Source organism: Ovis canadensis, chromosome 9 (assembly GCF_042477335.2).
Source record: "Ovis canadensis isolate MfBH-ARS-UI-01 breed Bighorn chromosome 9, ARS-UI_OviCan_v2, whole genome shotgun sequence".
NCBI lineage: Eukaryota > Metazoa > Chordata > Mammalia > Artiodactyla > Bovidae > Ovis > Ovis canadensis.
The window spans coordinates 33,881,163-33,907,762 of NC_091253.1; the positions used below are offsets into that span (position 1 = coordinate 33,881,163).

Genomic DNA, 26,600 nt, shown 5'->3' on the forward strand with positions numbered 1-26,600 from the left:
AGGAAAGGAGGAAGTCATGTGTTTGTAACTGATATCAGCTACAGAGTTGCTTAATCCAAAGTGTCAGGTGAAGTCTAGAAAGATGGAGTTGTTGGGCTCCTTTTGTTGACCCCAGAGTGACTGCTGTGGTCATTGTTGGGGCTGAGATTTAGGGTTTGTTCGTTACCGCAGCATAACATGGCCCATCCTGATGGATGCAATCATCCTTTTTAATAACCACAGTTTGATTTAGAAGTCGATATGCAAAAGAACGTGTTGCAAGGTTATAAATTGAGGGTGAGTTTATTTTGGCTTGTGGCTTGGAAAGAGAAATGAGTGTAGTAAGCCAGGCTATTAATCTTGGGCTGGTTGATTCATCCATCAAAATCCAAGGAATCAGGTGTAATAAATTAATAAAACATAACCTTGTGTTCGCACAGCACTTTTCTCAATGGAATACATGGTGCCAATGCAAACCTCATGCCACAGCTGGTCTTTCTGACACATCCTAGGAGGACTGTCAGGTTAGGTAGGACTATGTCTTACTGTGAGGTAAAACCAGAAGCTAATTCACGTGGGAATCCGTATGCAATATCTATAGAGATGCCTGACTGGAGTCTTGGTGAGTAGTTTGGACAGGAAGCATGAGGGGGTGGGGGAAGGATGTTTGTGGCAGAGGGAACAGCATGGGCAAAGGCACGAGGAATAGTACTTACGGGAACTCTGTGAGGAAGTAGTTCAGTATTACTACCAGGAGCCATACCATCCCCTTACTCAAGGGAAATTGGGAAGTCCCATGAAATCTTCATTTCCACTTCTTCATCCTTTGGTACACATCTCTTAACATTTTTCCCCCCTACCTTGGAGGAGATTTATGAGTAATGAAGGGTCAAATAAGGATAATGTTGTGTGCTTTTTAAAATTTTTATCCATTTATTTTTGGTTGTGCTAGGTCTTCACTGCTACACATGGGCTCTCTCTAGTTGTATTGAGTGGGGGCTTCTCATTGCTACAGCTTCTCTTGTGGGACTTGGGCTCCAGGCTCGTGGGCTTCGGTAATTGTGGTGCATGGGCTTCGTTGCCCCATGGCATGTGGGATCTTCCCAGACCAGGGATTGAAAACCCATGTCCCCTGCATTGACAGGTGGATTCTTAACTACTGGACCACCAGGAAAGTCAAAGGATAATGTTTCAGTTGATCTCATTTATCCTGGAAGATCACACCAGACACCACATCAAATGTTGCACACTGCTTATTAGTACAGATTTTTTTGCAGGATTGTGTTGACACTTCAGTGATCCAGTCTAACCTTTGGAAACCAACTCAGCAGTTCTCTGATTGTAGATGGGAACCTGTGTGATCCTCACTCTGGACCCAGAGTCCAGGCCTAGGGGATTGTGCTCTGTGAACCCCCCTGGACCTGTCTTGGACTCCACTATTTAGTTAAGAGTATGATGTTGGATTAAAAATGAATTTCAAGGTTCTGTCCTTGTCTAAAATTAGGTGATTCATTCAGAAATTCAGATGCAGGCCCTCATGAATAACAAGTGGCCTATTAAAAAACAATATTAAATAAATGCTGAAATGAGAACCACATACATTTCTCCAAGTCTGTGGGTTCAAACAAGACCAGAGTTCAGGCAAGGTGGCATTCCCCTCTTCTCGGCATTAAAACCAAGGATGGATGCTTTCTCATTAAACCTGTGTTCTTTTTTTTTCTTTTTTTTGTCCGGTGAATACTAAATTTTGTTTTTTAATTTATTTTTAATTGGAGAATAATTGCTTTACAATGTTGTGTAGGTTTCTGCTGTACAACAACCGTGAATCAGCTCTAAGTATACATATAGCCTCTCCCTCTTGAGCCTCCCTCCCACTCCTCAACCTGTGTTCTAATGTGAAATCAGCCCCAGGATTTTAGAGGAAGCTAGCTAAACCAGTTAAGCTTCTTTTTAACTTGGACTTGAATGATTCTCTCCTGGAAAGATTTATTTATTTTTTTCCTTTTTTAACCTTATACAGTATCTCTTCTTCTGTGGCCTTGAAACTGTGAGAACCTAAACTCTTGCCATGCTCTTAGCTCCTGTTTGGCATATTCACATCATACTGTCTGAAGCTCTCTATTTCAGCTGTTGTGTCACATAGCTGGTGACCTCATCATTTTGGCTAATTTGAGAAGAGGGGGGCAGTTTACATCTCACCTCCTTGTGCTGCTGCTGATCCATTCCCTGGTTCCAGGGCTGCAGCCATGCTGGGGGTTCAGAGTAGGGTAAAGGCCCTAGGACTGGGTCAACTCAGGCTGGACCCCTGCCATCTGTGTGACCAGCAGCCATGGTTTGAGTGCATGCCTTGTGCCAGGCATGGTGCCCTCTCTGTGCTAGCACTGCAGATGCAGGGTTGACATGATAGGCATGCTCCTGCCCTGGTGCACCTCACAGTGTTCAAGGAAGTACAGAAATCACCATGCAATTTACAATAATGATATGTCCTTGAAATATGTAACACCGGTCCCGAGAACTCTCACAGCAGGGGCTCTGACCTGCTTTGCTCAAAGTTCAGATGCCTGGTGGTGATGAAGAGCTCAGGTGAGCATTGGAGGCTGGAGGCATTCAGAATAGCATGTGATCCCAAAAGCAAGGTAGGACCAGGTGAAAGGTTCAGGATGAAGCCTACACACAGCACTAGGGTCCTGGTGATTTGATCAAGTTCAGCGTAAGGGCTGGACATCTCCCTATCTCTCCCCAGGCCCCCAACCGCCGACTCCCCCACACCAAAAGGAATGGTCCTTTCCCTTTACTTTCCAGGCTGTTTGTCTGTATCAGTTTCTTTGGCAACTGTGTGTTGCTTTGTATGATAATAAGGTCGTGTGTCTTTCATCCCCTGGAAGGGAAGGCTGTTTCCTGTACTGTTTGTGTTTTCCCCAGTGTGTGACCCTGGTTGAGTCATGAAAAGACCTACATTTTACCAGTTAACATTGGTCTGTGGGCCTCTTGCATGCTTCTTGCATCCACAGCAGCAGATCAAGAAGAGTAACAGATAGCCACCCTCCAAAGGCCTCCGAATATCAGACTGACCAAAGCTTCTGTTGATTGAGGCAGTGGATGGGGAAATACTATCAACTTGGGAACAGTTTAATAGAAATTAGCTTGTAATTAAAAGTTCAAAATAAGTTGGCTTTTCTTTTCTGAATCATATGACCTAGTTTTCTTTCTACCCCTGTGATTGTTTCCATTCACAGAATAACTAACCTCCAAGAGCCTCCTATTTGCTTAAGCCCTTCTGGCCCCTTCCTTCAGGTCTGCTGTCGTCTTCCTTGGACATGTCTTCCATCGCGCCTTCATTTTTCTCCTCTTTACATGCTTCTCTGTTCTAATGCCATCTTTTTGAACAGATAAATTTATTCAGAACATTGAAGGAAAATAAAATTCTTTCATCCCTACTCTCATGTTGTCATTGAGTTTTAATTTCTCTGATCCCATCTGCTGTTTCCCCATGAGGGTAGATATTTTATATGAGTGGCATTCTATTTTATGTATATACTTCTGTGCTTTGCTCTTTTGTTTTTCTTTTAATTTTTTTGGTGACCCCACACAGCTTGCCGGATCTCAGTTTTTCTATCAGGGATGGAACCTGCCCTCCCTGCGTTGGAAGCACAGGGTCTTAACCCCTGGACCATCAGGGAAGTCTCTGTACTTTGCTCTTTAAACTTAATATTCACAGTTTTTCAGTCAACAGATGTTAATTGAGCTCCTAGTATGTGCCAGGCGTTGCTCTAGTGGCTGGGAATAAAGAGATCAGTGAATGACCAGTCTACATCCCTGTTGTCCTGGTGCTTCTGCCTTATTCAGAGAGGTTCATGATAAACACAGTACAAATTCTGTTAGCAGGTAATTAACGTCATAGAACAAAAGTAGGGTTAAAGAACGTTGGGATTGTTAATTTATAAAATATTGTCTCATGTTGCTACTGTCTTTATATGTACATATGTGCTGTGTACTAAGTCGCTTCGGTCCTGTCCGACTCTTTGAGACCCCATGGACAAAAGCCCACCAGGCTCTTCTGTCCATGGGATTTTCCAGTCAATAATTTTGGAGTGGGTTGCCATGCCCGTCTCCAGATCTTCCTGACCCAGGGATCGAACCCCCATCTCTTATATTTCCTGTGTTGGCAGGTGTATTCTTTACCACTATCACTCTATGTACCTAGGGGTTGGTTATTATCCTTGATATTGATGGATTATAATTTATTGAAAACCTTAGAAATATAAACTTCAAATCTGGAGAGGGCTTATAAGTCATTGAGAGTAGACCCTTCATTTTCAAAGTGAGGAAACAAATTCAGAGAAATGAAATGACTTGTTCAAAATTATCCAGCCCCTAAGTGGCAACGCAGAAGCTTTTAAATTGTAATTAAGTTGGTTTTCATTAATTCTAAAGACAATTCTTTCAAATTCAACTATGCTGTTTCCCTGCTGTGGGAAATTTATTTCTGGTTTTTATTATACATAATGCTAGTATGGGCAGCTTTATGCAAATACTACCTTAATGAAGGTAGTACGTTAATTAATAATTAGAAATAATAACAAACAAGGGCTTCCTTGGTGGCTCAATCAATAAAGAATCTGCCTGCAATGCAGGAGACATGGGTTCAATCCCTGGGTCGGAAAGATCCCCTGGAGGAGGAAATGGCAGCCTGCTCCAGTATTCTTGCCTGGGAAATCCCATGGACAGAGGAACCTGGTGGGCTATAGTTCATGGGGTCGCAAAGCCAGACATGACTTGACAACTAAGCCATCGCCGCCTTTGCCAGGCACTGCCCTAACTGTTTTACTTGCGATAACATCATTCTGACAGTGGATACCATTACTTTCCTAGTGTTTACAGATGAGAGAATGAAGGGAGGAATTCAGACTCTGAGTACAGGGTCTGAGCCCTCAGCCACTGTGACATACAGCCTTCTGAGTCTGAATACTAAAACTGCAAATTTCAAAACTCAAATAATCTGTAACATATAATTGTTTTAACTACTTAAGAGTTTACCAAGACCAGGGATGTCTTAAATTTAGTTGTATGTCACTGCTGTTTTTAGAGTAAAAAGTGGTAGACTATGGAGGATTTCCTGTTCCATCTATTATTGTAGTTAACCCTGACAATAGCAGTGAATTAGGTGGTTATTGTGCCTGTTAAAGATAAGTAGTTTAGGCACTTCCTTGGCTGTCCAGTGGTTAAGCCTTTACCTGCCAACGCAAGGGGTACAGGCATGATCTCTGGTCAAGCAGCTAAGATCTCACGTGCCTCATGGCCAAAAAACAAAAACATAGAACAGAAGCAATATTGTGACAAATTCCATAAAAACTTTAAAGAAAGAATGGTCCACATAAAAAAAGAAATCTTAAAAAAAAAAGTTGAGTCATCTAGTATTTTAGATGAAGCTTGGACATTGAGAGATTAAGTTAATATTTGTAGAAAGAAAGGGGCAAGTAGGAAGCAAGTAAGTTTGAGTGACTCATGCATGTCAAGAGCTTTAGGACCTGGGGTCTAATCTTAGCTTCGTCTCTTAGTAACTTTGTGACCTCCAGCAAAATACTTAACCTTTTTTTTTGTACCTCACCGGAATTTTGTTATCTGGAAACTGGAAGCAGTAAAATCTTTCTCTTGATGTTGTTATAAGGATTGAATTAGAAAATGAGTGGAAACCAGCCAAAATGAAACCATTGATCACAGGTATTGGTTGCTTCTGTCATTACCGTATTTCAATCCAAACTATTTTCTCTTTCCTCTAACCATGATATTTCTGGAAAACACATACAAAAATCTCTCTCTCTTTTTAAACGGAGGTATCCTTGCCTGGAAAATTGCATGGACAGAGGGGCCTGGCGGGTTAGTCTGTGGGGTTGCAGAGAGTCGGACACGACTGAGCATGCACATGAACAGTAGTTGCTTTGCAATGCTGTGTTAGTTTCAGGTGTATAGTACAGTGATTCAGTTATGTGTGTGTGTTGTTTTTTAGATTCTTTTCCATTATAGGTTATTACAAGAAAGGGAATATAGTTCCTTGTGAAAGTGAAAGTTGCTCAGTTGTGTCTGACTCTTTGTGACCCCATGGACTATATGCAGTCCATGGAATTCTCCAGGCCAAAATATTGGAGTGGGTAGCCTTTCCCTTGTCCAGAGGATCTTCCCAACCCAGGGATCGAATCTAGGTCTCCCACATTGCAGGCAGATTCTTTACCAGCTGAGCCACCAGGAAAGCCCAAGAATACTGGATTGGGTAGCCTATCCCCTTTCCAGCAGATCTTCCCAACCCAGATCAAACTGGGGATCAAACTGGGGTCTCCTGCCTTGCAGGTGGATTCTTTACCAACTGAGCTATCAGGGAAGCCCATAGTTCCTACTTACAGGTGGGTCTTTGTTGTTTATATATTGTATCTATAGTAGTGCGTATCTGTTAATCCCGAACTCCTAATTTATCCCACCCGCCTTCTCTTTTGGTAACTGTAAGTTCACACGAAATCTTATTTAAATGGCATTGATAAATTAGTGACCCTTGACACAATTAGGGATTCTCTTTTTTTTCATTTTTAAAAAACTTTTTATTTTATATTAGAGTATAGCGGATTAACAGTGTTGTGATAGTTGTAACCAACAAGGGATTCTCTTCCTTTGTAGTTTCATCTGCCTCTGTTAGGGTGCCATAAAAGGTGGGGGAACAGCAGATCAACCTCTCTTTGGGTCTCTGGGTCATAGTGGGGTGAGGCCTGGGAATGGATGGCTTACCCAGCCCTTCCTCTCCCTTCCATCCCTCTGGATCTGACTTTCAAACATCTCAGCCCCACCTTCCGTGACCCCTTCCTGTGCCTTCACAAGGTGACCTGGCCGCTGTGGGGGTGGGCAGGTGGGTCAGGCCATGGGCGCACTGGAACACTGAGGGGTCCTTTTGGAGGGGGGTCTGCTTCTCCAGGTGGGCAGGGGGAGATCTTTTCTTGTGGATGGTGTGACTTTTGAGCTGAAATGCAAAGAGGTTCTTGAGCCACACAAGGGGACTGAGAGAACTGTTTGTGGGAAAGGCCAGCATCTGCTTCCATGCCCTCGTGGACTTTTCTGTAGCCAGCTCTTCTCTAAGTGGGGCACAGGCTTTGGCCCGCAGACTGCTTACGACATCAGTCAACTCCATGGGCCAGCCCATCCCTCTTGGGAAAAACCTAGCCATAGAACAGGGTTTGGGAAGGAGACATGAAGACATACAGTCTGCTTTCTTCTTTTTACGTTCAAGTCTTCGCAAGAAGACACACTCTTTATTTCTGTCGCCTGTATCAGCTGCACATTCCTGAAATGAACTCCTCGATGTTGTCCTGGCTTCGTCATACTCGAGCTTTTCCGGTTGCAAACAATTTTGCTTCTAGTTGATGGGGACTCTAATGACTCCAGGTGGTGAATGGACGGTGGGGAATAGAGTTCTGTAGAAATACAGCTCAAAAGCAATACAAACACAGAGCGGAAAAGGGGAAACTGGTGAAGAGGGGAGGGCTATATTAACAGCATGTTACCTTTGTTGACATTGAAGAAACCAACCCTTTACCTTAACACTGGGAAACTTGTTAAATGCTTTGTGGAGTGGCACAGGGTCCCACATGTATGTATCATGGAGCCTTTAACAACAAGGTGCTGAAGTACCTTTGTTAAGGAAAGATGACCAAGATAGATCATGAGATGAAACACAGCAGATGATAATTCAAAATATGAACCATTTTTATATAAATCAATGCATTATCTTTACGTAGATATAGACATAGTAAAAACATTTGGAAGCATGTCCACATGGTATAGGAGGTTAGCTCATGGGGTATTTATATTTTCTTCCTTTTGCTCCTCTGAATTTTCAAATTTTTTCTGCAATCAACATGTAAATATTATTCATATAGTCAGAGTGAAAGAAAGGTAGAGGAGGCCAGAAACCTCTTTTTTTTTTTTAACTCAAATTTTAACCTCATTCCACGTATTTATCAAGGTCTCCAAGGAGCTGGGTGGGCACACCCAGATGTAGGGACAGGTGTAGGAGTGGGCAGGGTAGCCTTGGCCTCCGCCTTCACTGAGCTGACATCGTGTTGAAAGTCTTTTTTTTTTTTAATTTAAAATATTTTTTTAAAGCTTAAAAAAGAAAATTACAGGTTGTGGTAAGTGCTAGAAGGGGGAAAAAAAAAAGCCAGTGACATACGAGGGAATATGGAAGGGAAGGTCCACTTCAGGAAGGAATGGAGGGGCCACTTTGAGGAGTGACCCTAGAGGAGGCTGAGATGCAGCTGCACGGCAAGTGTACTCAGGGCGGAGGGAGGGGCCAGCAGATGCTGCCTTCCTACCGGTCACCCAGAGGGCTGGTGGAACTTGAACTGCAGCTGCCCAGAATGAGCACTGTGTTGCACTTGGAAATGTGAGGAGGCTCAGGGATACACCTTGTAACTCTGGGGGCATATGGCCATCCGGACAACTTGACGGCCTCTGAGAGATTGTTTAATGATTTGCTAAATCACAGGAATATATTGGGATTGAACTGTTGAGTCTGTTCTTTGGTTCTTTTTGAGGAGCAGCTCTGATGTCATCCTTCACGCTGAATAGGCTTTGAACCCTGCTCAGGGAGTCCCAGGCCTCCTTCCCCATCCTCTTCTGCATTCATTAAACTCACACATTGGGTGGATGCTTGTGTCTGTAAGGCATGACCCTTGGGTCTTCATCCTCAGCCTGGGCTGTGGTAGAAATATCTGGGAAGGTGCCTCTTTGTTCAGGGACTCAGTATTCACTGATTCCTCAAAGAGGAGGAGGAGAGCAGTTGAGAGAAGTCCCTGAAAGTTAGATTAAGGACAAAGACTCGATACAGAGTCAACAAAAGCTATAATTTTGGTGCTTAAACATACTGGATGGTGTATTTGAGTTAACAGTGGCAGCAACTATTCACGGAATCCTCTCTAAGAGCCATTGGACCGTACAAACCAAGAACCATAGCAATGTTCAGATCCTTTGAGCCATCGATTAAAATCCATGGAACTTATGCTAAGGTCATCATTTTTTCTTTAGTGGGGAGAAACCAAGAAAACAGTGATGTCTATTCTATAATAGCAGTAATAGTAATGACAGAGTACTTTGGGGGTTTGAACTCATTTTCCTGTTGTTGATCAGTCCCTCAGTTGTGCCCACCTCTTTGTGACCCCATGGACTGCAGCACGCCAGGCTTCCCTGTCCTTCACCGTTTTCTGGAGCTTGCTCAAATTCATGCCCATTGAGTCAGTGATGCCATCCAACCATCTCGTTCTCTGTCATCCACTTCTCCTCTTGCCTTCAATCTTTCCCAGCATCAGGGTCTTTTCCAGTGAGTCGGCTCTTGGCATCAGGTGGCCGAAGTATTGGAACTTCAGCTTCAGCATCAGTCCTTCCAGTGAATATTCAGGGTTGGTTTCCTTTAGGATGGACTGGTTTGGTCTTTCAGTCCAAGGAGATTTCTCTATACAGCATTTATAAGAGCATGGAAACATTCCTGTGAGTACGTTTTCATGTCCATTTCACAGAAGGGAAATAGAAGGTTAGAGAGGGGAAGTGTGTGCCCTGCTTCACTCTGGCAGCTTCAGGCTCTGAGCTCTAGCACATGCACTGCCCCCTCTAGGTGTGCTCAGAAACTGGGGAAATTGCTGGGCGTCCAGGAGGCAGAGGAGGAACCGAGACTGAAAATAATTATTGAACTTAATATAGGCTTAATTCTGTCCCAAGTACTGAGCAAATTTTATCTAAACTAATTTTTAGAACAAACTGTGGGGAAACTGAAGTTCTGAGATTAACCTGTGGAGGTTGTAGGACAGGGTGTCCAAACCCTGGCGGGGCTAAATCGACAGCTCCCTGGTGCTTTTAGCTCTGCTTTGTTGCCTAGTGGTTCACAAATATGCATTGCTCCAAGAGGGAATAATGAATGAAGCAGTGAATGGATGAGATGGATTAGGCCATAGAGAACTGTTGTTGTTGTTCAGTCACCAACTCATGTCCAACTCTTTGCAGCTCCATGAAATTGCAGCATGCCAGGCTTCCCTGTCCTTCACTGTCTGCTGGAATTTGCTCAGACTTATGTCCGTTGAGTCCGTGATGCCACCCAACCATCTCATTGTCACCCCCTTCTCCTCCTGTCCTCAATCTTTCCCAGCATCAGGGTCTTTTCCAGTGAGTCTGCTCTTGCATCAGGTGGCCAGAGTATTGGAGCTTCAGCTTCAGCATCAGTCCTTCCAATGAATATTCAGGGTTGATTTCCTTTAGGATTGACTGGTTTCATTTCCTTGTTGTCCAAGGGACTCTCAAGAGTCTTCTCCACATCACATTTCGAAAACATCAATTCTTTGATGCCCAGCCTTCTTTATGGTCCAACTCTCACATCCATACGTGACTACTGGAAAAATCATAGCTTTGACTATACAGACCTTGTCAACAAAGTAATGTCTCTGTTTTTTAATACACTGTTTAGGTTTGCCATAGAGAGTAGATATTAGGATTCCCATGGTCAATAAATTCTTTTCGATAGCTTTGTAATTTCTGCCTGCAATAGGGTTGCCCAAGTGTCTCCCATGAGAGTTGCAGCTTTCCTGGCCCTTGAGGCTACGCTTTTCCAATACCCTTCACCTAAAGGCTCCCTTTCCTCGCTCAACTCATCCCTTGCAAATTGCCCAGAGTCAAATAAGTCCAGGGTGAACCAGGCATGCAGGGTGTGGACCTTTAGCAACTGAAAGGAAAGAGAGCTATTTCAACATGATGAAATATTCTGCAGCCTTAAAGTGATAAATGTGCCTGGAAAAATAGGAATAGATATTAGGAGGTAGTTGCACATATCTGAAGATACCAAGTGAAGCAGTGTTCATTTACTGCTAAATAAATGATAAATGTTGGAAGAGAATAGGAATGAGAACTGGAAAGGTTTTGGGATTGGATGGTGTCACTGTCAGATTAATCTGTGAAGCTAGGAACCGCAGGGTCATGACCCACAGTTTCTGCTTTTTCTTCCCCTAAATTCCACTAGTCACAAACGTGTAAATTATATAATATATCAGTAAATATCTCAATTCTGTTGTCCATTCTTTCTCTCCACTGCCATTTTCCTAGAACAGGCTCTTACTGTATCTCGCCTGGACCTCACAACAGCTTCTCTGGTCTGCTGGTCTCCTCTCTCTCCCACTGTAGTCCACGTTGGACACTGTGGTCAGAGTGATCTTGATATAAAACACATCTGATTATGTCTCTCCCTTGCTTAGAAGCTTTTATTTACTGGTGGTTGCCTTCCGGAGGCAAGTTCAGACTCCTTAGGATGGTGTTTGAGGAGGTCCTTTCCAACCACCCAGTCTTCCCCCCAAGCATGTCATGACCTCCCCTTCCTCTGCCCATGTGACTTTCCTTCTTGGCCCTTCCCCCATCTCTTCAAGACCAAGCTCATCCTCTCTGAAGCCTTCACAGCCATTCCAGGGAGGGTTAGTTGCTCCACCCTCCGAAATTACAATGAATTATGCCATGTTGTAATTGTGGGGTTATAGCCCTTCCCTCTACTGAATTTTGAGCCCTTCCAGGACAGGAACCACATGACTTACTGGCTTTACCCTAAACCCTCAACATGGTGCTTGGGACACAGTAGAGGGACAAAACTGTGTTGATTGAATGACTCAGGGAGTGAATTTGTAAAAAGCAAAAGAGGAAATGCAAGTCAAGGGCTTTTGGTACAGTGCCTGACACATATACTAAGGATTCAAAAAAAAAAAAAATGCTAACAAGCCACCATGGTTAAATCATCATTAGAGCCTAGTACTTTTATGTAAACATCTTTTTTTGCATCCTCTTTTTTTTTCAACCTGAGACTTTGACCACAGCTGAAATGTGCTTACATTTATGCAGAAGGATGAAGAAGGGATCGTGGAAGAGCAAATTAATCACTTCTCCTAGGTTTTTGTTTTCTGTCCCCTCTTCCAGGACCTCCCACATGGGATAGTGGCAGAGCTTACACAGGTCAGGAACGTGTGTAGGGCTGATAAGGAGAAAGGTGTCTCTGAAAAAAGCAGTCTATGCTCCTCTTGGGACTCATCCTCTATTTTACAGTTATCACTCATCAAATGGATTGTTTTCTCTGCTGGTCTGTAAGCTCCTCCAGGCCAGCATCATGTCTATGTCACTTTCCAGAAATAAAATTTGGACCAATGAATGACAGTTGATGGGCATCAGATTTCTGATCAGTGTAAAAGAAGAGGCTCCTAGGACTTCGCTCGTGGTCCAGTGGTCCCTGCCACTGCAGGGGTGAAAGTACAGTCCGCATTTGAGAAAATTCCACATGCTGTGGAGTGAGGCCAAAATAATTAATTAAAAAGAGGCTCCTCACAATTAAAGGATAATGAGCTGCACATAATTGGAGATACTTGAGCTAAACTGGATGTTCACATGTTGAGGATGTTACAGACAAGATTCCTCTTGCTCTCCATGGGAGACTTGGTTCCAGGTGTGTGGTTGCTGGCAGCTCGACTGAGCAGGTGTAAGAACTCTTTCTCTGGTTCAAACAGAGGACAGTGGGTCGATATGGACCAGAGTTATTTAAGAGTAGGTGTCCGTGTATCAGACAAATGGATCAGAGTTCTTGGATTGTGGAGATTGTTCTGTTAGCATCAGTGTTTGCAAAACATCAGCGTCCTGTGTTCCATTGAAACTGATGAAGATTATAATGGATACAGTGTAAGACCCCCAAATCATCCTTAAATATGATAATTAGGGTAAAAGTCTGAGGCCTAGGACTCTTGCCCTTAGTGTGTGCCTTGATAAAGCCACCTGCTCTCTCCTGACACTCTTAACCACATTTCTTTGTAATATGGCCAATATCACTTGGTCTCCATGTAACTCAAGAGCAAGACGGAAAGCTACGTAAGGTTAAGTGCTGCCTTCTGGATCTGGGGCAAGGAGTGTTTGCTTGGCTACCTATGGTAAGGCCTAGATCACTACTGGGATCTTACCTATTTGACTAGAATAGGGGTTCATAATCAGGGTTTCATAGATAGGCTTCCTGGATCCAAAGATTTCCTGAAATTGTGTGCAGTTCATGTGCCTGTATGCATTAACCTGGAGAGAAAAGTGCATCCTTTTATAGGATTTTCAATAGGGATCTTGACCTCAAAATGTTTAGGACCATTTACCTTCATAGTTACTATCTGCTTAGCAGTCAAACTGCAAATATCCCTGAGAGATGCGATCATTATTTACACTTTGGCATTAATGACAAAAATCTGAGAATTTCATAACGGGGTTAGGATGAGCTAACTAGATGGGATGTTCTTGTTTTCTAAGTAAAGAGGGAACCTTTATGTTCAGAGTGAAAGGGGAATTTGGGGAAAATGAAGAAGCTGCGCCCTCTACCACATCCAACTTCTCTGTCCATCAGATAGCGTTACCCAGACCAGACCCCAGAACAGAGTCTCATTTATCTGAAAGTGCTATGTGTAGCACCATGCAAGTCTCCAGTGGCGCCTGATTTCTGTTCTCAGACTGATTATTTAACACCTCCCAAGGGCGTCTCCACGATACCATCGCAGGCGATAACGGTGTACCTCTCGGCTCTGGGGAGCCTGCCAAGCGCATCTGCAGTATCTGGAGTTTGAGACTCAATCAGCACCTGGCAGAGAGGGAAAGGCGTGCCCGACTTTGATGGGTTCAGCAGAGTCCAGATCTGCGAGTCTCGAGTTCCAATTTCTGCCATCTCTGAGCTTACTGACCTGAGGCAGGTCACTGTCACCTCTGAGCCTCAGTTTCTCCATCTGTGAAATGAGAAGGGTGCAAGACGCGGGTCCACCCAGAAGCCATCTCGGCCTTTAAGGTTCTGCCCCTTTAAGGAGGGCGGGGTAGCGGAGAAGGTAGCCGCGCCCCCTTCCTCTCCTCGCGGAGCCCTCCCGACCACCTGTCTCCGGCCTCGCCCCGCCCCCTAGGGGAGGGGCTGGAGCAAAGGGGGCGGGGAAGGAAGACTGGGTTTACCTTGCGGGGCGGGCGCGCGGCGCATGCGCACGGCCGGACAGGTCCGCGGCGCCCTCACTTCCTGGCATTCCCCCTTCCCCCTCCTTGCCGTTACCCTGTACATCCGGGTCATTTGCCCTCCCCGCTCGGAGGAGCCGCCGCCGCCGCTGCCGCCGCCGACTGGCTCGTCGCGGCTCCGCCACAGGGGCAGGTGCGGAGGGGCTCCCGGTCCGGCCGCCGCCGCCGCCGCTGCCCCGCTCCGGGCCCGGGGCTCCCCCTAGCGCCGCTGAGGAGCCGCCGCCGCGGCTCGAGGAGGGCGGAGGAACGGGGCTGAGAGAGAGCGCCTGGAGGCTCGCGCGGAGGGTGAGTGGTTTATTTTTTTCCCCTTTTCTCCGCTCCCCTCACACCCCTGGCTCGCCTGCTCCGCGACCCCATTTTGGCGGAGAGGCGGGCGCGGTGGGGCCGGCGCGGGGCTTCCTCATCCCCCACCCCACCACCGTTGCCGGGGGCCCGCCCCGGCGCCCACCCCCGGCGCTGCGGCGGCATCTCCGCGGGCGCCCCGGGCCCTTCCTCCGCGCCCCGGCCGCCCGGGTGGTCATTCATTCGGCTCTGCCTTTCTCCGCCCCTGCCTCCTTCCACTCGCGTCTCCCCGCGCGTGCTCGCCGCCCCCTCCCGTGCCCAGTTCTGCCTCCGCCCGTGACCTTTGGCTCCTGGGCGCTTTCCCCTCCCACGTCGATAGTCGCCCCCCGACCCGGAGCTCCCACCTTCCTTTTCTATCAGCGGCCGCCTTCCCTCCCTCCTCTCCCAGTGCTGGTCCCCGGATCCACACCCCCTTCTCTCGGACTCCACCACGCCTCGCCCGGACACGCGGCCCTCCTGGTCACCTGCCTTGAAGTTGATGCCCCGATCCCTTACACCTGTGCAACAAGACCGTCCGACTCAGGTGCTGCGTGGACCTCTGATCCTTAGCATTTAAAGTCCCGGTTCTCAGTCCTAGGGTGTGGTCTTAGCTGTGTTTCCAAAACACACGTTTCTACTATAATTATCCAAATGCATGACCATCAAACTGTAGTGGAAGTGGCACTTGCGGTGTGTGTGTGTACCTCTTGGTTATTCTGGGTCACACCAAATACTTCCCCCCCGACCCCCGCCGCCGGAGGAGCGTGTGACTGATTTGCTCTAAATGTAAAATTTGGCCGAAGAGTGTTACTCTTTCCACTCCTCCACATTCCTTCTCCCGCTGTTCCATGACTTATTTGCAACATTACCTGTTAATACTGTTTGTTGGTGAGGCTTCTTCTCGGCTCATCTGTCACCAGCAGTTACTGAATGTCCCCCAGTGTGCGGAATACTAATGAAATAAATGCCTGAATTCTTGCACTGCTACAAAATGCCATTCTGGTTGAAGACAGATTTGGGACATTTGTTTCCACTTTTTCTCCCCCCACCCCCCGTAAATTTATTGAGTTTGAAATCTTTTTACTCCTTCATGTGTTATGTGGAGAATGTGTATCATTTGTGTGTTCTTATAGTCTTGCCATTTGGAAGACTGGCATTCCAGAGGAGTGTTTTGTGTAGCTCAAGGAATTTCAGTCACTTGGGTGTTCAGAGACTTATTGCAGATCGTTTTAGACTAAGGTATCAAGAAAAATAAACTGATCCTTTTAATTCTTTAATTATACTTAATAATAGAAACACAAGTTCTGTGTCTGGAACAACTTGGTAATTGGGGCTTATTTGATAGCCTGCTTGTAAAGTGTTGCAGTTAACTAAAACTGCCTGATTCAGCATTCATAAAATGAAATGACAGCAGTTTTTCTAATGCGACATTCATAGTTCATAATAATGAACTCCAAGGAAGGTACTTAGTCCTGAAGTGCACCTTCCTGCGTGTCAGTTTGATACAGTTGCTGTCAATATTAATAGCATTTGTCTAACAGCCCTTTCTTCTGGAGAGGTGGGTACTAAAAATGTGGTTGCCTGTTTGTCCCCTTTCAGGTTTTGGATGACCACTTTAAGCACTAAGATTACTTTACCTGGGGTCAAGATTGCTTTTTTTTTTTTGCAGAGCAATTTTGCTGGGTAATATATATATATTTTAAACTCTTTAAAACTTTAACAGTTATGTAGCTACTTGAGAAAACTCTCGTTTTGTAAAATGTAGGATAAAAATTGATTTGATAATTGCATCAAGGGTAGATTTTTCTCGCCTAAGAAAAAATGGTTGATCAAAGGAAGGCATGATTAGTAAATTGACCCTAGTCGCCCCAGCAAAAAATACAGTTTCAGATGCTGAGTAAAACTGAGTGAATGTAGTTTATTTCTGATAGATTCCAAGTGACATTTAACAGCAAACTTAAGATTTATTTCTCTAAACTTTACCCTTCAAATGGGTGAAAAATAGTGTCATTCTTGAGGTTATTTGACTCATTTAAAGTGGTCATTTACCTTTACTTAGTAAGTAATTGAGCCGTAGAGACAAATGCTTTATTTCATTTAATCCTCATCTCCTTGGGGAAAATATTGTACTGTCACTTTTATGAGGTTACTTAACTCATTAATTATTGATGCATTCAACTGTTAGAACATATAATTTGCTCTTTTCACTGTTTAAGGAAAACAAAATTTCAAAATAATTATATTGTTAGTGGCATGCCCACTGTTACTTTTGGTCTCTCCTTTTCTGTTACTATAACAGGGTTTAGCACAGTGCCTGCCTGGTGCACAGTGGATACGCAATAAATGTTCTGACTAATTGAGTGAATGGCATGTTTGGAACAGTTAGACTGTAACATCATTTTGTAATTATGTAGCAAAAGTTTTAGAGAAAGATGTTGATTGCTCTCAGATGCAATTTTCTCAGGTAACTTGTACATTTTGAGGATTGCTATATATAATTATTTTAAAATGCTTTGAAATCTTTGGGGAGAAACTACAATAGACATATCAGTTTGTGATATGCTTTAGTTCAGTGAAGGGATATGTTCACTGAAAATGGATATTTGATGTATGTATCTTGTCAATATTCATGACCAATGGTAATTCAGATAATTTCTTGTATATTTAAAGTTTTTAAAAATCAGCGTAAAAATTGAGTGTGTGAGCTCATCCTATATTATTATCAGTACACTAAATAAGGTTAATTTTTCAAGGAACATTTTTTCATATAGTAGAAAAGTAATGAATCTGATAATGTGGCCACGTTGACTTAAAGTTTCAGTAGTGGTGATGATAATGATGTTAATAGTAACTAACACGTACCTAGTGTGTGCTACTTGCCAGGCAGTGTTGTAAGACATTTAGTCTTTACAACACCCTAAATCTAATAGGTGGTAGTATCACAGACTAGGAAACTAAGGTTAGGTAACTGAAGGGACACAGAGATAGAGGACTGGGTCTGTGCCCTTCATTATTACTCTGTAATAGTGAACACCTCTGTGCCACATTCTCCATAAAACCCTGCAAGGTGTAGGTTAATTCCTAGTTGATTCTTAAGTAGCATTAGGAAAGTAAGGCTCAAACTGCTTAGGTAACTTGTCCAAGTAGGATCAAGAAGGCTGGCATTTCAACCCAGGCCTCTGTGACTTGTAGTCTTCACTAAAATTATTTCAAAGTACTAATTTGAAGTCCTGTATTTTATGTTGTATATTTAGAAGGCATACTTACTTAAAACAGTGAGTCTCCAAACATTTTCACCTGCCACACAGGATGGATAATGTTCATTCTTCTCTACTGTCTGTGAGCATATGTGTTAACATGTCAGTTGCTCAGTCGTGTCTGACTCTTTTCAACCCCATGGACTATAGCCCACCAGGCTCCTCTGTCCATGGGATTCTCCAGGCAAGAATACTGGAGTGGGTTGCCATTCCTTTCTCCAAGGGATCTTCCTGACTTAGGGATCCAACCCAGGTCTCCTGCACTGCAGGCAGATTCTTTATGGTCTGAGCTACTGTGATCATATACAGGATTATAATTTCCTGTCCACTGGCTGTAACTTCACCCCTTTCCCACTCACACAAGTATATTGGAATGCAAATGAGTGACATTAGTAAAATTTTTTAAACAAGGAAATCATTCTTAGAATTTTGATCCTTTTAACTATACGCCATTTCTTGTGACATGCCCCACATCCTGATTGTGGTACTTACCATGGGTGAGAATGGCTGTTTTCAAAGACTCTGGGTGATTTTATTTCAGTAGAAGACCTAATGCAAGGATATATTTCTGTAGTTATTTTAGTTTATTTTGAAAAGATGATGTTCTGGTACTATTGTATACAGCATTCAGAAGCTTTCAGTCCTGTACAGTCGTTTTCTGCCTTGTGAGTAATCTCTACTTGATGTGTTCTAGTTGGTGCATTATGTCAGCTCTGTGCTAAATCTAAACTGATAGACACCTTTCACTGTGTCTATCTACACTGTGCCCCCAAATCTTTCTCTCAGTCATAAATTGGCATGTTCTCAGATAATCCAAATTACACTGAATACTGAGGTCAGTTTCAGAAAACATCAGAAAAAAAATGTCATATTCCCAGATATTATTACTTGGGATTGTTGTTCAGTTGCTGAGTTGTGTCTTACTCTTTGTGGCCCCTTGGACTGCAGCTTGCCAGACTTCCCTGTTCTTCACTGTGTCCTGCAGTTTGCTTAGATTCATGTCCATTGGGTTGGTGATACCATTCAACCATCTCATCCTCTGCTGTCCCCTTCTCCCCCTGGACTCAGTCTCTCCCAGCATCAGGGTCTTTTTCAGTGAATCAGCTCTTTGCGTCAGATGGCCAATGTATTGGAGCTTCCAGTAGGTTAACCCTAACCCTATTAAGCTTCAGTCATTCCAATGAATATTCATGGTTGATTTTCTTTAGGATTGACTGATTTGATCTCCTTGCTTTCCAAGGGATTCTCAAGAGTCTTCTCTAGCACCACAATTCCAAAGCGTCAATTCTCCGGCACTCAGCTTTCTTTATGGGCCATCTCTCACATCCGTGCAAGTACTACTGGAAAAACCATAACTTTGACTGTATGGACCTTTGTTGGCAAAGTGATATCTCTGCTTTTTAATATGCTGTCTAGGTTTGTCATAGTTTTCCTTCGAGAAGTGTCTTTAATTTCATGACTGCAGTTACCATCTGCAGTGATTTTGGAGCCCAGAAAAATAAAATATCTGTCACTGTTTGCACTTTTCCCCCTTCTATTTGCCATAAAGTGATGGGACTGGATGCCATGATCTTAGTTTTTTGAATGTTGAGTTTTAACCCAGCCTTTTCACTCTTCTCTTTCAACCTTATCGGTAGGCTTTTCAGTTCCTCTTTGCTTTCTATCATTAGAATGGTATCATCTGCATATCTGAGATTATTGATATTTCTCTCTGCAATCTTGATTCCAGCTTGTAATTCATCCAGCCCAGCATTTCATGTGATGTAGTCTGCATATAAGTTAAATAAGCAGGGTGATAATATATAGCCTTGACATACTCCTTTCCCAGTTTGGAACCAGTCCGTTGTTCCATGTCTGGTTCTAACTATTACTTCTTGACCTGCATACAGGTTTCTCAGGAGACAGGTAAGGTGGTCTGGTGTTCCCATCTCTAAGAATTTTCCACAGTTTGTTGTGATCCACACAGTCAAAGGCTTTAGCATAGTTAGTGAAGCAGAAGTAGATGTTTTTCTGGAGCTCTCTTGCTTTTTCTGTGATCCAGTGAATGTTGGCAATTTGATCTCTGATTTCTTTGCCTTTTCTAAATCCAGCTTGAGCATTTGGAAGTTCTTGGTTAACATACTGCTAACGCCTAACTTGAAGGATTTTGAGCATTGCCTTGCTAGCAGTGTGAAATGAGCACAATTGTACAGTAGTCTGAACATTCCTTGGCATTGCCCTTCTTTGGGATTGGAATGTAAACTGACCTTTTTCAGTCCTGTGGCCACTAATGAGTTTTCCAAATTTTCTGGCATATTGAGTGCAGCACTGTAATAGTGTATCTTTTAGGATTTGAAATAGCTCAGCTGGAGTTCCATCACCTGCACTAGCTTTGTTTATAGTAATGCTTCCTATATTTCTATATTTGGGATTATTTATGCCATTTTTCTGTTCTTAATGTGGGTAATGGAGAATTAAAGGCACTAATTTAAATGAAAATGAGATTGGCTACATCTTGAAGTGGACTTTTGTAGTTTGTTGACTTGTACTCTTCTTTTTGGCTACACCATAGGCCTTGTGGGATCTGAGTTCCCCAATCAGGGATCAAACCCAGGCCATCAGCAGTGAAAGCCTGGAGTCCCAACCACTGGACGCCAGGGAGTTCTTGACTTGTGCTCTTATTGGTAGTCTCCGTGTGAAATTTTAGTGTGTATGGACAAAAACATTTAAGTCCTGATTTGCTCTTTCCTGATAGTGTTAATATTCTCAGATTATCTGTAAGATATGAATAATACTATCTTTGCTACATGCCTCCCAACACTGTTGTGAGATTTTTGTATTTATTTCAGTGCTGCATAATAGGGGAGGAAGAATGTAATTTTATTGAAGTGATACATTTTTAAGTTGAATGATCATTAACATTTTTTTGTTTTGATATATTTCTTTTACACGTGGCACAATGTGTGGTATATGATTGCTGTTGATTACTCAAATAGTTATTGATCACATAAGCAGGGTTATACAACAGTGAATAAAATGTTAGTGATCCCTTTTTAACAGTAGAAGCAAAGACAGGAGAATAGACAGTATGAATTTAGCAGGTACCTCATCTTATGAATGTTCTTGCCTGGAGAATCCCAGGGACAGGGGAGCCTGGTGGGCTGCCCTCTATGGAGTCGCACAGAGTCAGACACGACAGAAGCGATTTAGCAGCAGCAGCAGCAATCTTATGAGCCAGGATAAACACCTATCTTGTAATGCCATCTAAACTGAGATCTGAAGAGTGGACCATTAGTCAGTCTGGCAAAAGGAGAAATGCATGGACATAGGAAGGAGAGGCCACAGCCTGGAGATGAAAAAAATCCTGTGCATCTTACAAACAGTTACTGGTTCTGTGTGGCAGTACTGCAGGGTATGAAGGAGATGTGGGAAAGAGGTGGACAGGAAGTGTGCTCTGAGGCTGGCTGGCTGAGTCATGTTAACAGGTTCAGGGCAGTTTGGACCAAAGGCCACAGGAAGCCATTATAGGACTGTAAAGGGGGTGAAAAATGCTCATTTATCTTTTCAAAAGATTGTTCTCAAAGCTTTTGGGGAATGGATTGAAGGTAAAGTAAGACCGAATACAGAGCAAGTTCAGAGGCGTTTGCTAAAGTCCATGAAAGAACTGATAGTAATCAGTGCTCAAGTACTGACAGTGGATGGTCTGGCAATACAGGGTTTATAGATGTGGGCTCCATTGAGCCCATAACTTTGTGTCCAGTGGTAAAGTAGAGGATGAGTTTCCCCAGAGGGCTCTCCACCTCTTGTTCATATAAAGTTGAGATGTTGTGGAGCTAAGGCTATCCAGATATATTCTCAAATACGCATTTTCAGTTAACTCTCCATCTTGTTAGTCATTGAGTATGAGCTGACCCACCCCAAAGTAGAAGCATCAGACTGGAACTCATGAAGCCTCTCTGAGTCAGGCTTTCTGTTTCCACAGGAGCCCAGTAGCCAGCTGCTTAACAAAAGCAGTTGGCCTGATAGCTGTGTCAGGGAGGCAGAAGAGTCCATCCTCCCAGAGGCACCTTCAGGTAGCATCTTTATCAGAGTCTCCAGTCAATAAAATCATGAGTCACAGAGACTTGTCACCAGAAATGGTTCTTAGGGCTGTGGAGCCCGAAAGGTCCTAGCACTTTCCTGCGTGCAACCCTTCCTGATTGGGAAAGTCCCCCCTGGGACTTACAGGATGGGGAAGTTCATCCTATACCATAGGATGGATGTAGAGGCAACAACAGGAGGACTTTTAATTGGCCCAGAGAGCCTCAGCCATAAGTCACTGCATTTCCCTTCCCTACTGTAAATGCTGCCCACACCCTACTCACTGAATTGGTATGGGACGAGATCAGAGAGTGACCACGTGGGTGTCTGTATCCAAGAGAGCCGTAAAACTTGAGTTCTTCTCTAAAGTTTCCTGGCCAGCTTTTGAGGGGTATGTGTGGTTTTCTGGGGGTCAGGGAGACCTCAGCCCTATCCCTTATTATTTTCCTCTGTAAAGCAGAGTTTGGGAGGAGGAGTAGAGAGGGAGAGAGAGAAGGGGACATGTAGTGGAGAGCAACTCTGTACCAGTAGTCAAGGCTTTGCATTCACTTTTAGTCATTCCCTTGTAATTCCGCCAAAGGAACTTCTTTCTAGTCCATCATCCAAAGCTCTTTATTTTCAGCAAGGTAGTTTTTACTTATGCAGTCTATTTTAGCTTTGGGGACTCTGGCTCAGCAGTCACAGCTATTCACCTGGAGACTCAGGACTTGTTTGCCCATTGTCATGACACATCCCTTCCTCTGCCAGCCCAGGGTAGAATTGAGTAACAACCAAGTCATCATTTCAGTGCCCAGTTTTGATCCTACTTCTCACTGCTCAGTTTTTAAACGTGAATTCAACTCTTTTCATTAACAGGACAGTGGATTCTTATTCCTGCCTTCTCTCCACCCACCACTAGAATAACTCTGAGATTCCAGTGTGTCTTCTCATTTCCCAGAACTCTCCCCTCAGGGACCTTTATCCTCTCTCCTTGAGTGCTGGCTCTGTCAGTATCCCATTCATGTTGCCAAAACTGCCCAGAACCATGACCACCTGAGATCTTATCCTGCTTGCAAGCTAGTAAGTTTCCCTGCCACATTTTCCTGGATGCTGGCAGAAGACAGGAGTCTCTTGGGTAAGAGCTGAAGGATAGTGGATTCCTCTCTGTTATTAACAGCAGTAGGCAGAGTATCGGGCTTTGTAATAGTGTAATTTCCTGATCCTCGGGTACCCATAGTGGCCTGTGTTATTGGAGAGAAGCCCTTCATTGAGGGAACCCAAATCTTTTGTAATGAGCAGTAAGCAAGCCTGTCCTTTGCTCTAGAGGGAGTCATTGTTTTTATCTCTCAAGGCTATTTGTTCCACAGATGTCCTTGAAAATATAGTCCAGAGCAAAAAGACAGTCATTACCTCTGCTTGCAGCATGTTAAAAACACAGAACTATAGAAAGTTGTTTCCCAACATATGTAAATTGTATTTCAGTAAATCTGACTTTAGAGAGGTAGCTAACATTTAGTAAGAATACAATATGTATATTTGTTGGTGTTCATTTGGTTGACCTGTTTTTGAGGGCAAACCTCTATGCAATGACTTCCTTGAATTTTGGGATTAATTTTCCCCAAGGTAAGTTGCTAACTAATAACATTTACTTAAAAAGCAATGTGTAACATGTTCAGATACCTTTTGATTTTGGGGGAAAAATTACTTGTGATCTTTAAGGATTTCAGGAACGTTAAAGTGAAATGTGAGAAAACTGTTGTAGATTGATGCAAGGAGTGGGGTTACTTTGCTTTTGTTTATATTAAATTGTATTACAGTTCAGTTCGGTCACTCAGTTGTGTCCGACTCTTTGCGACCCCATGGACTGCAGCATGCCAGGCCTCCTTGTCCATTGCCAACTCCCAGAGCTTGCTCAAACTCATGTCCATTGAGTCTGTGATGCCATCCAACCATCTCATCCTCTGTTATCCCCTTCTCCTCCTGCCTTCAATCTTTCCCAGCATCAGAATCTTTTTCAACGAGCCAGTTCTTCACATCAGGTGGCCAAAGTATTGGAGTTTCAGCGTTAGCCTCAGTCATTCCAGTGAATATTCAGGACTGATTTCCTTTAGGATGGCCTGGTTGGATCTCCTTGCAGTCCAAGGGATTCTCAAGAGTCTTCTCCAACTCCACAGTTCAAAAACATTAATTCTTCAGGGCTCAGCTTTCTTTATGGCCCAACTCTCACATCCATACATGACTACTGGAACAACCATAGCTGTGACTAGATAGGCCTTTGTCGGCAAAGTAGTGTTTCTTCTTTTTGATATGCTGTCTAGGTTTGTCATAGCTTTTCTTCCAAGGAGTAAGGTCTTTTAATTTCATGGCTGCAGTTACCATCTGCAGTGATTTTGGAGCCCGAGAAAATAAAGTCTGTCACTGTTTCCATTGTTTCCCCATCTATTTGCCATGAAGTGATGGGCTGCCATGATCTTCGTTTTCTGAATGTTGAGCTTTAAGCCAACTTTTTCACTCTCCTCTTCTACTTTCATCAAGAGGCGCTTTAGTTCTTCTTCGCTTTCTGCCATAAGGGTGGTGTGTTTATTTCTTGTTTGTTTTTGTTAATATGTTTGATTTTTGAAAGGTGAAACCTTCCCTACACCCTCAACTGCATATGCTACTTCCACCCCTGGATGTCCTATGTGTGACAAGTTCTGATGGCATTTCCGTCACTGATAGGGTTAGACAGAGTGGTATCACTACCACTGATGTTATTTTTTGCACTTGTTTCGTGCTTCTAGTGTGACAGAATTTTTGCTAAGAGCTTCACAAAATACTTGGAGCCCAAAGAATCTGTCCGCAATGGGGGAGACCTGGGTTCGATCCCTGGGCTGGGAAGATCCCCTGGAGAAGGGAGAGGTTACCCACTCCAGTATCCTGGCCTGGAGAATTCTTGCACACACAGTCACAAATATTATTAAGTGAAAGTGAAAGTTGCTCAGTCATGTCCGGCTCTTTGCGACCCCAAGGACTGTATAGTCCATGGAATTCTCCAGGCCAGAACACTGGAGTGGGTAGCCTTTGCCTTCTCCAGAGGATCTTCCCAACCCAGGGATCGAACCCAGGTCTCATTTCAGGCGGATTCTTTACCAGCTGAGCCACAAGGGAAGCCCAAATATTATTAAACTTAATTTAAAAACTTGCCCCAAAACCATGAGTCATAGGTGATCTTCATTATCTCGGATGAAGAAACTGAGGACTGAGAGGTAGATATGATTGCTTAAGAACACACAGCTAGAAAAAGTTGAAGTTTGGCTTGAAGCGCAGCCCTGTAATTACTCCCTGCCAGCTTGGGTCGCAAACACACTGTTTGTAAGTGAGGCTTCTTTTTCTTTAGATTTTGAGATAGTGTAGTTATAGGAGAGTGAGAGGCCAGTGTAGTTAGTTGGAGAGAGGCTTAAACTTGCAGTTTTCATATTTGTTTTGTTGTTAAGCGGTAGGGCTTAACAACAAGTTTTATCAACTTGTAATTTCTAAATCGTCCTTTTCAGTTATTTTCTGTCAATAAGCATTCTTGTGGAGTATTGAAAGCTGACTTTCCTTGCTGAAGATTGTTACGTTTGAACTTCTTTTGACTTAAATATTTAGTGTGTTCTGATATTAAGTAAGTATATTTACCAAGTTGTTTTTGAAAGTACAGAGAAATCAGCTTCATGTATTCCATTCTTTTGTCTTAAAGTGTACATGAATTTAGACTTGGAAATGTAGAATGATCCGCTAGGCATGTTGGCACTAGTTCTGAGTTGGTACTGGGTAAAAGTAGGTTGATGCCTAAAACTGAGAAGCTGAAGCCTTTTGGAAATAGGCTTTGGTAAGTGGGACTTCCTATATTAAAATGTGAATATAGTTAAACTAAAACTTCTTCTCTTTATTTATAGAACAGTATGTTGAAGCAATAGTCAAAATATGTAGCCTGGGGTTGGCAGCCCTCTGAAATGGGTGTGCCGAAGTTCCACTGCAGTGTGTGTCATGGTGACAACTGGCCAGTGCTCTGGCTTTGGTATGTGTCCCTGACCCCTTCTGAGTAGTCCATTAGCATATTTAATGTGTGTTTTTTAACAACTTCATTTTAGCTGATTTTCAGTGTTCTTTCTTTACAAGCAACTTTTTAAAAACAATAGTGTATCTTAGTTTTATTAAAATCAAATTTAACTTTTCAAACCATTCTCAATTTGCCTAGCTTGGGTAGGTAGACAGCTTATGCATTTAAATAATTTTTTAAAATATTTAAGCACTTCAAAATTTCTTCCTAGTTTAGGTATACAAGCAATGCTTTTTGTGAAGCCCTTTTACGGCCTCTGGTCTCTCAGACCCCTTCTAAGGTCTTATTTGGGCCTCACAAGTGAGAGATGGAAAAACAGTTTTCCAAAAAGTGTGACTGGTTTATGGCATTACAGGAAACTGTCCTCAAGTTATGAAATATGGGTTAAACAGGTGCCCTAAGACAGTCTGTCGTAGGCACTTGTTCCCCCCTTGTAGCAAGGTCACATTTTTTGTACATCAGGGCTTCTTAACTAATTCGCTGTGCCTAATCTTTGTATACACTTTTTTCCTTCATCTCTGTAAAATGGGAACTCTTAAGTAACCTTGTCATGAGTTAGTTGAGGATACTGGAAAAGACTGCTTGGAATTATTTGGTGAAAGTTCTTGACTTAATAAGGGAAGAAAAAAAAAAAAACTTGTCTTCTGAACTTGCTAAAGATCTAAGGTAAGAGCAGATCTGTCTGTGAAATTGTGAAGAAGGAAAAAGAAGTTAATGCTGTTCTGCTGTCACACCTCAAACTGCAAAAGTTATGGCCACAGCGTATAAGTTCTTAGGGAAGATGGGAAAAGGGTTAAATTTATACAATAAGATACTGCGAGAGAGACAATATTCACATAACTTTTATTACA

General features: G+C 43.3%; 1 protein-coding gene and 1 long non-coding RNA gene across 42 annotated transcripts in view; both read left to right on the forward strand.

Annotated features, from left to right (window-relative positions):
• CYRIB (CYFIP related Rac1 interactor B) overlaps positions 1-26,600 on the forward strand; it is a 144,704-nt gene that overhangs the window by 48,498 nt on the left and 69,606 nt on the right. For 3 of the 41 annotated variants that reach the window (XM_069600990.1, XM_069600989.1, XM_069600960.1), the window contains exons 1-2: positions 13,536-14,337; positions 14,783-14,917. The exons of 29 other annotated variants lie outside the window; for them this stretch is intronic. Coding sequence is in view for 1 of the 12 variants with exons in the window: in XM_069600960.1 (XP_069457061.1) it covers positions 14,873-14,917 (45 nt within the window). In the remaining 11 variants the exon portion in view is untranslated. Of the gene's footprint in view, positions 1-13,399; positions 14,338-14,782; positions 14,918-26,600 lie in introns of those variants that run through there. 9 more of the 41 variants (XM_069600988.1, XM_069600970.1, XM_069600998.1 and 6 more) reach the window with 9 other exon arrangements.
• LOC138446180 (uncharacterized) lies at positions 36-5,292 on the forward strand. The gene is made up of 2 exons (XR_011259207.1): positions 36-4,021; positions 4,708-5,292. It is a non-coding gene; the product is annotated as an uncharacterized lncRNA (long non-coding RNA).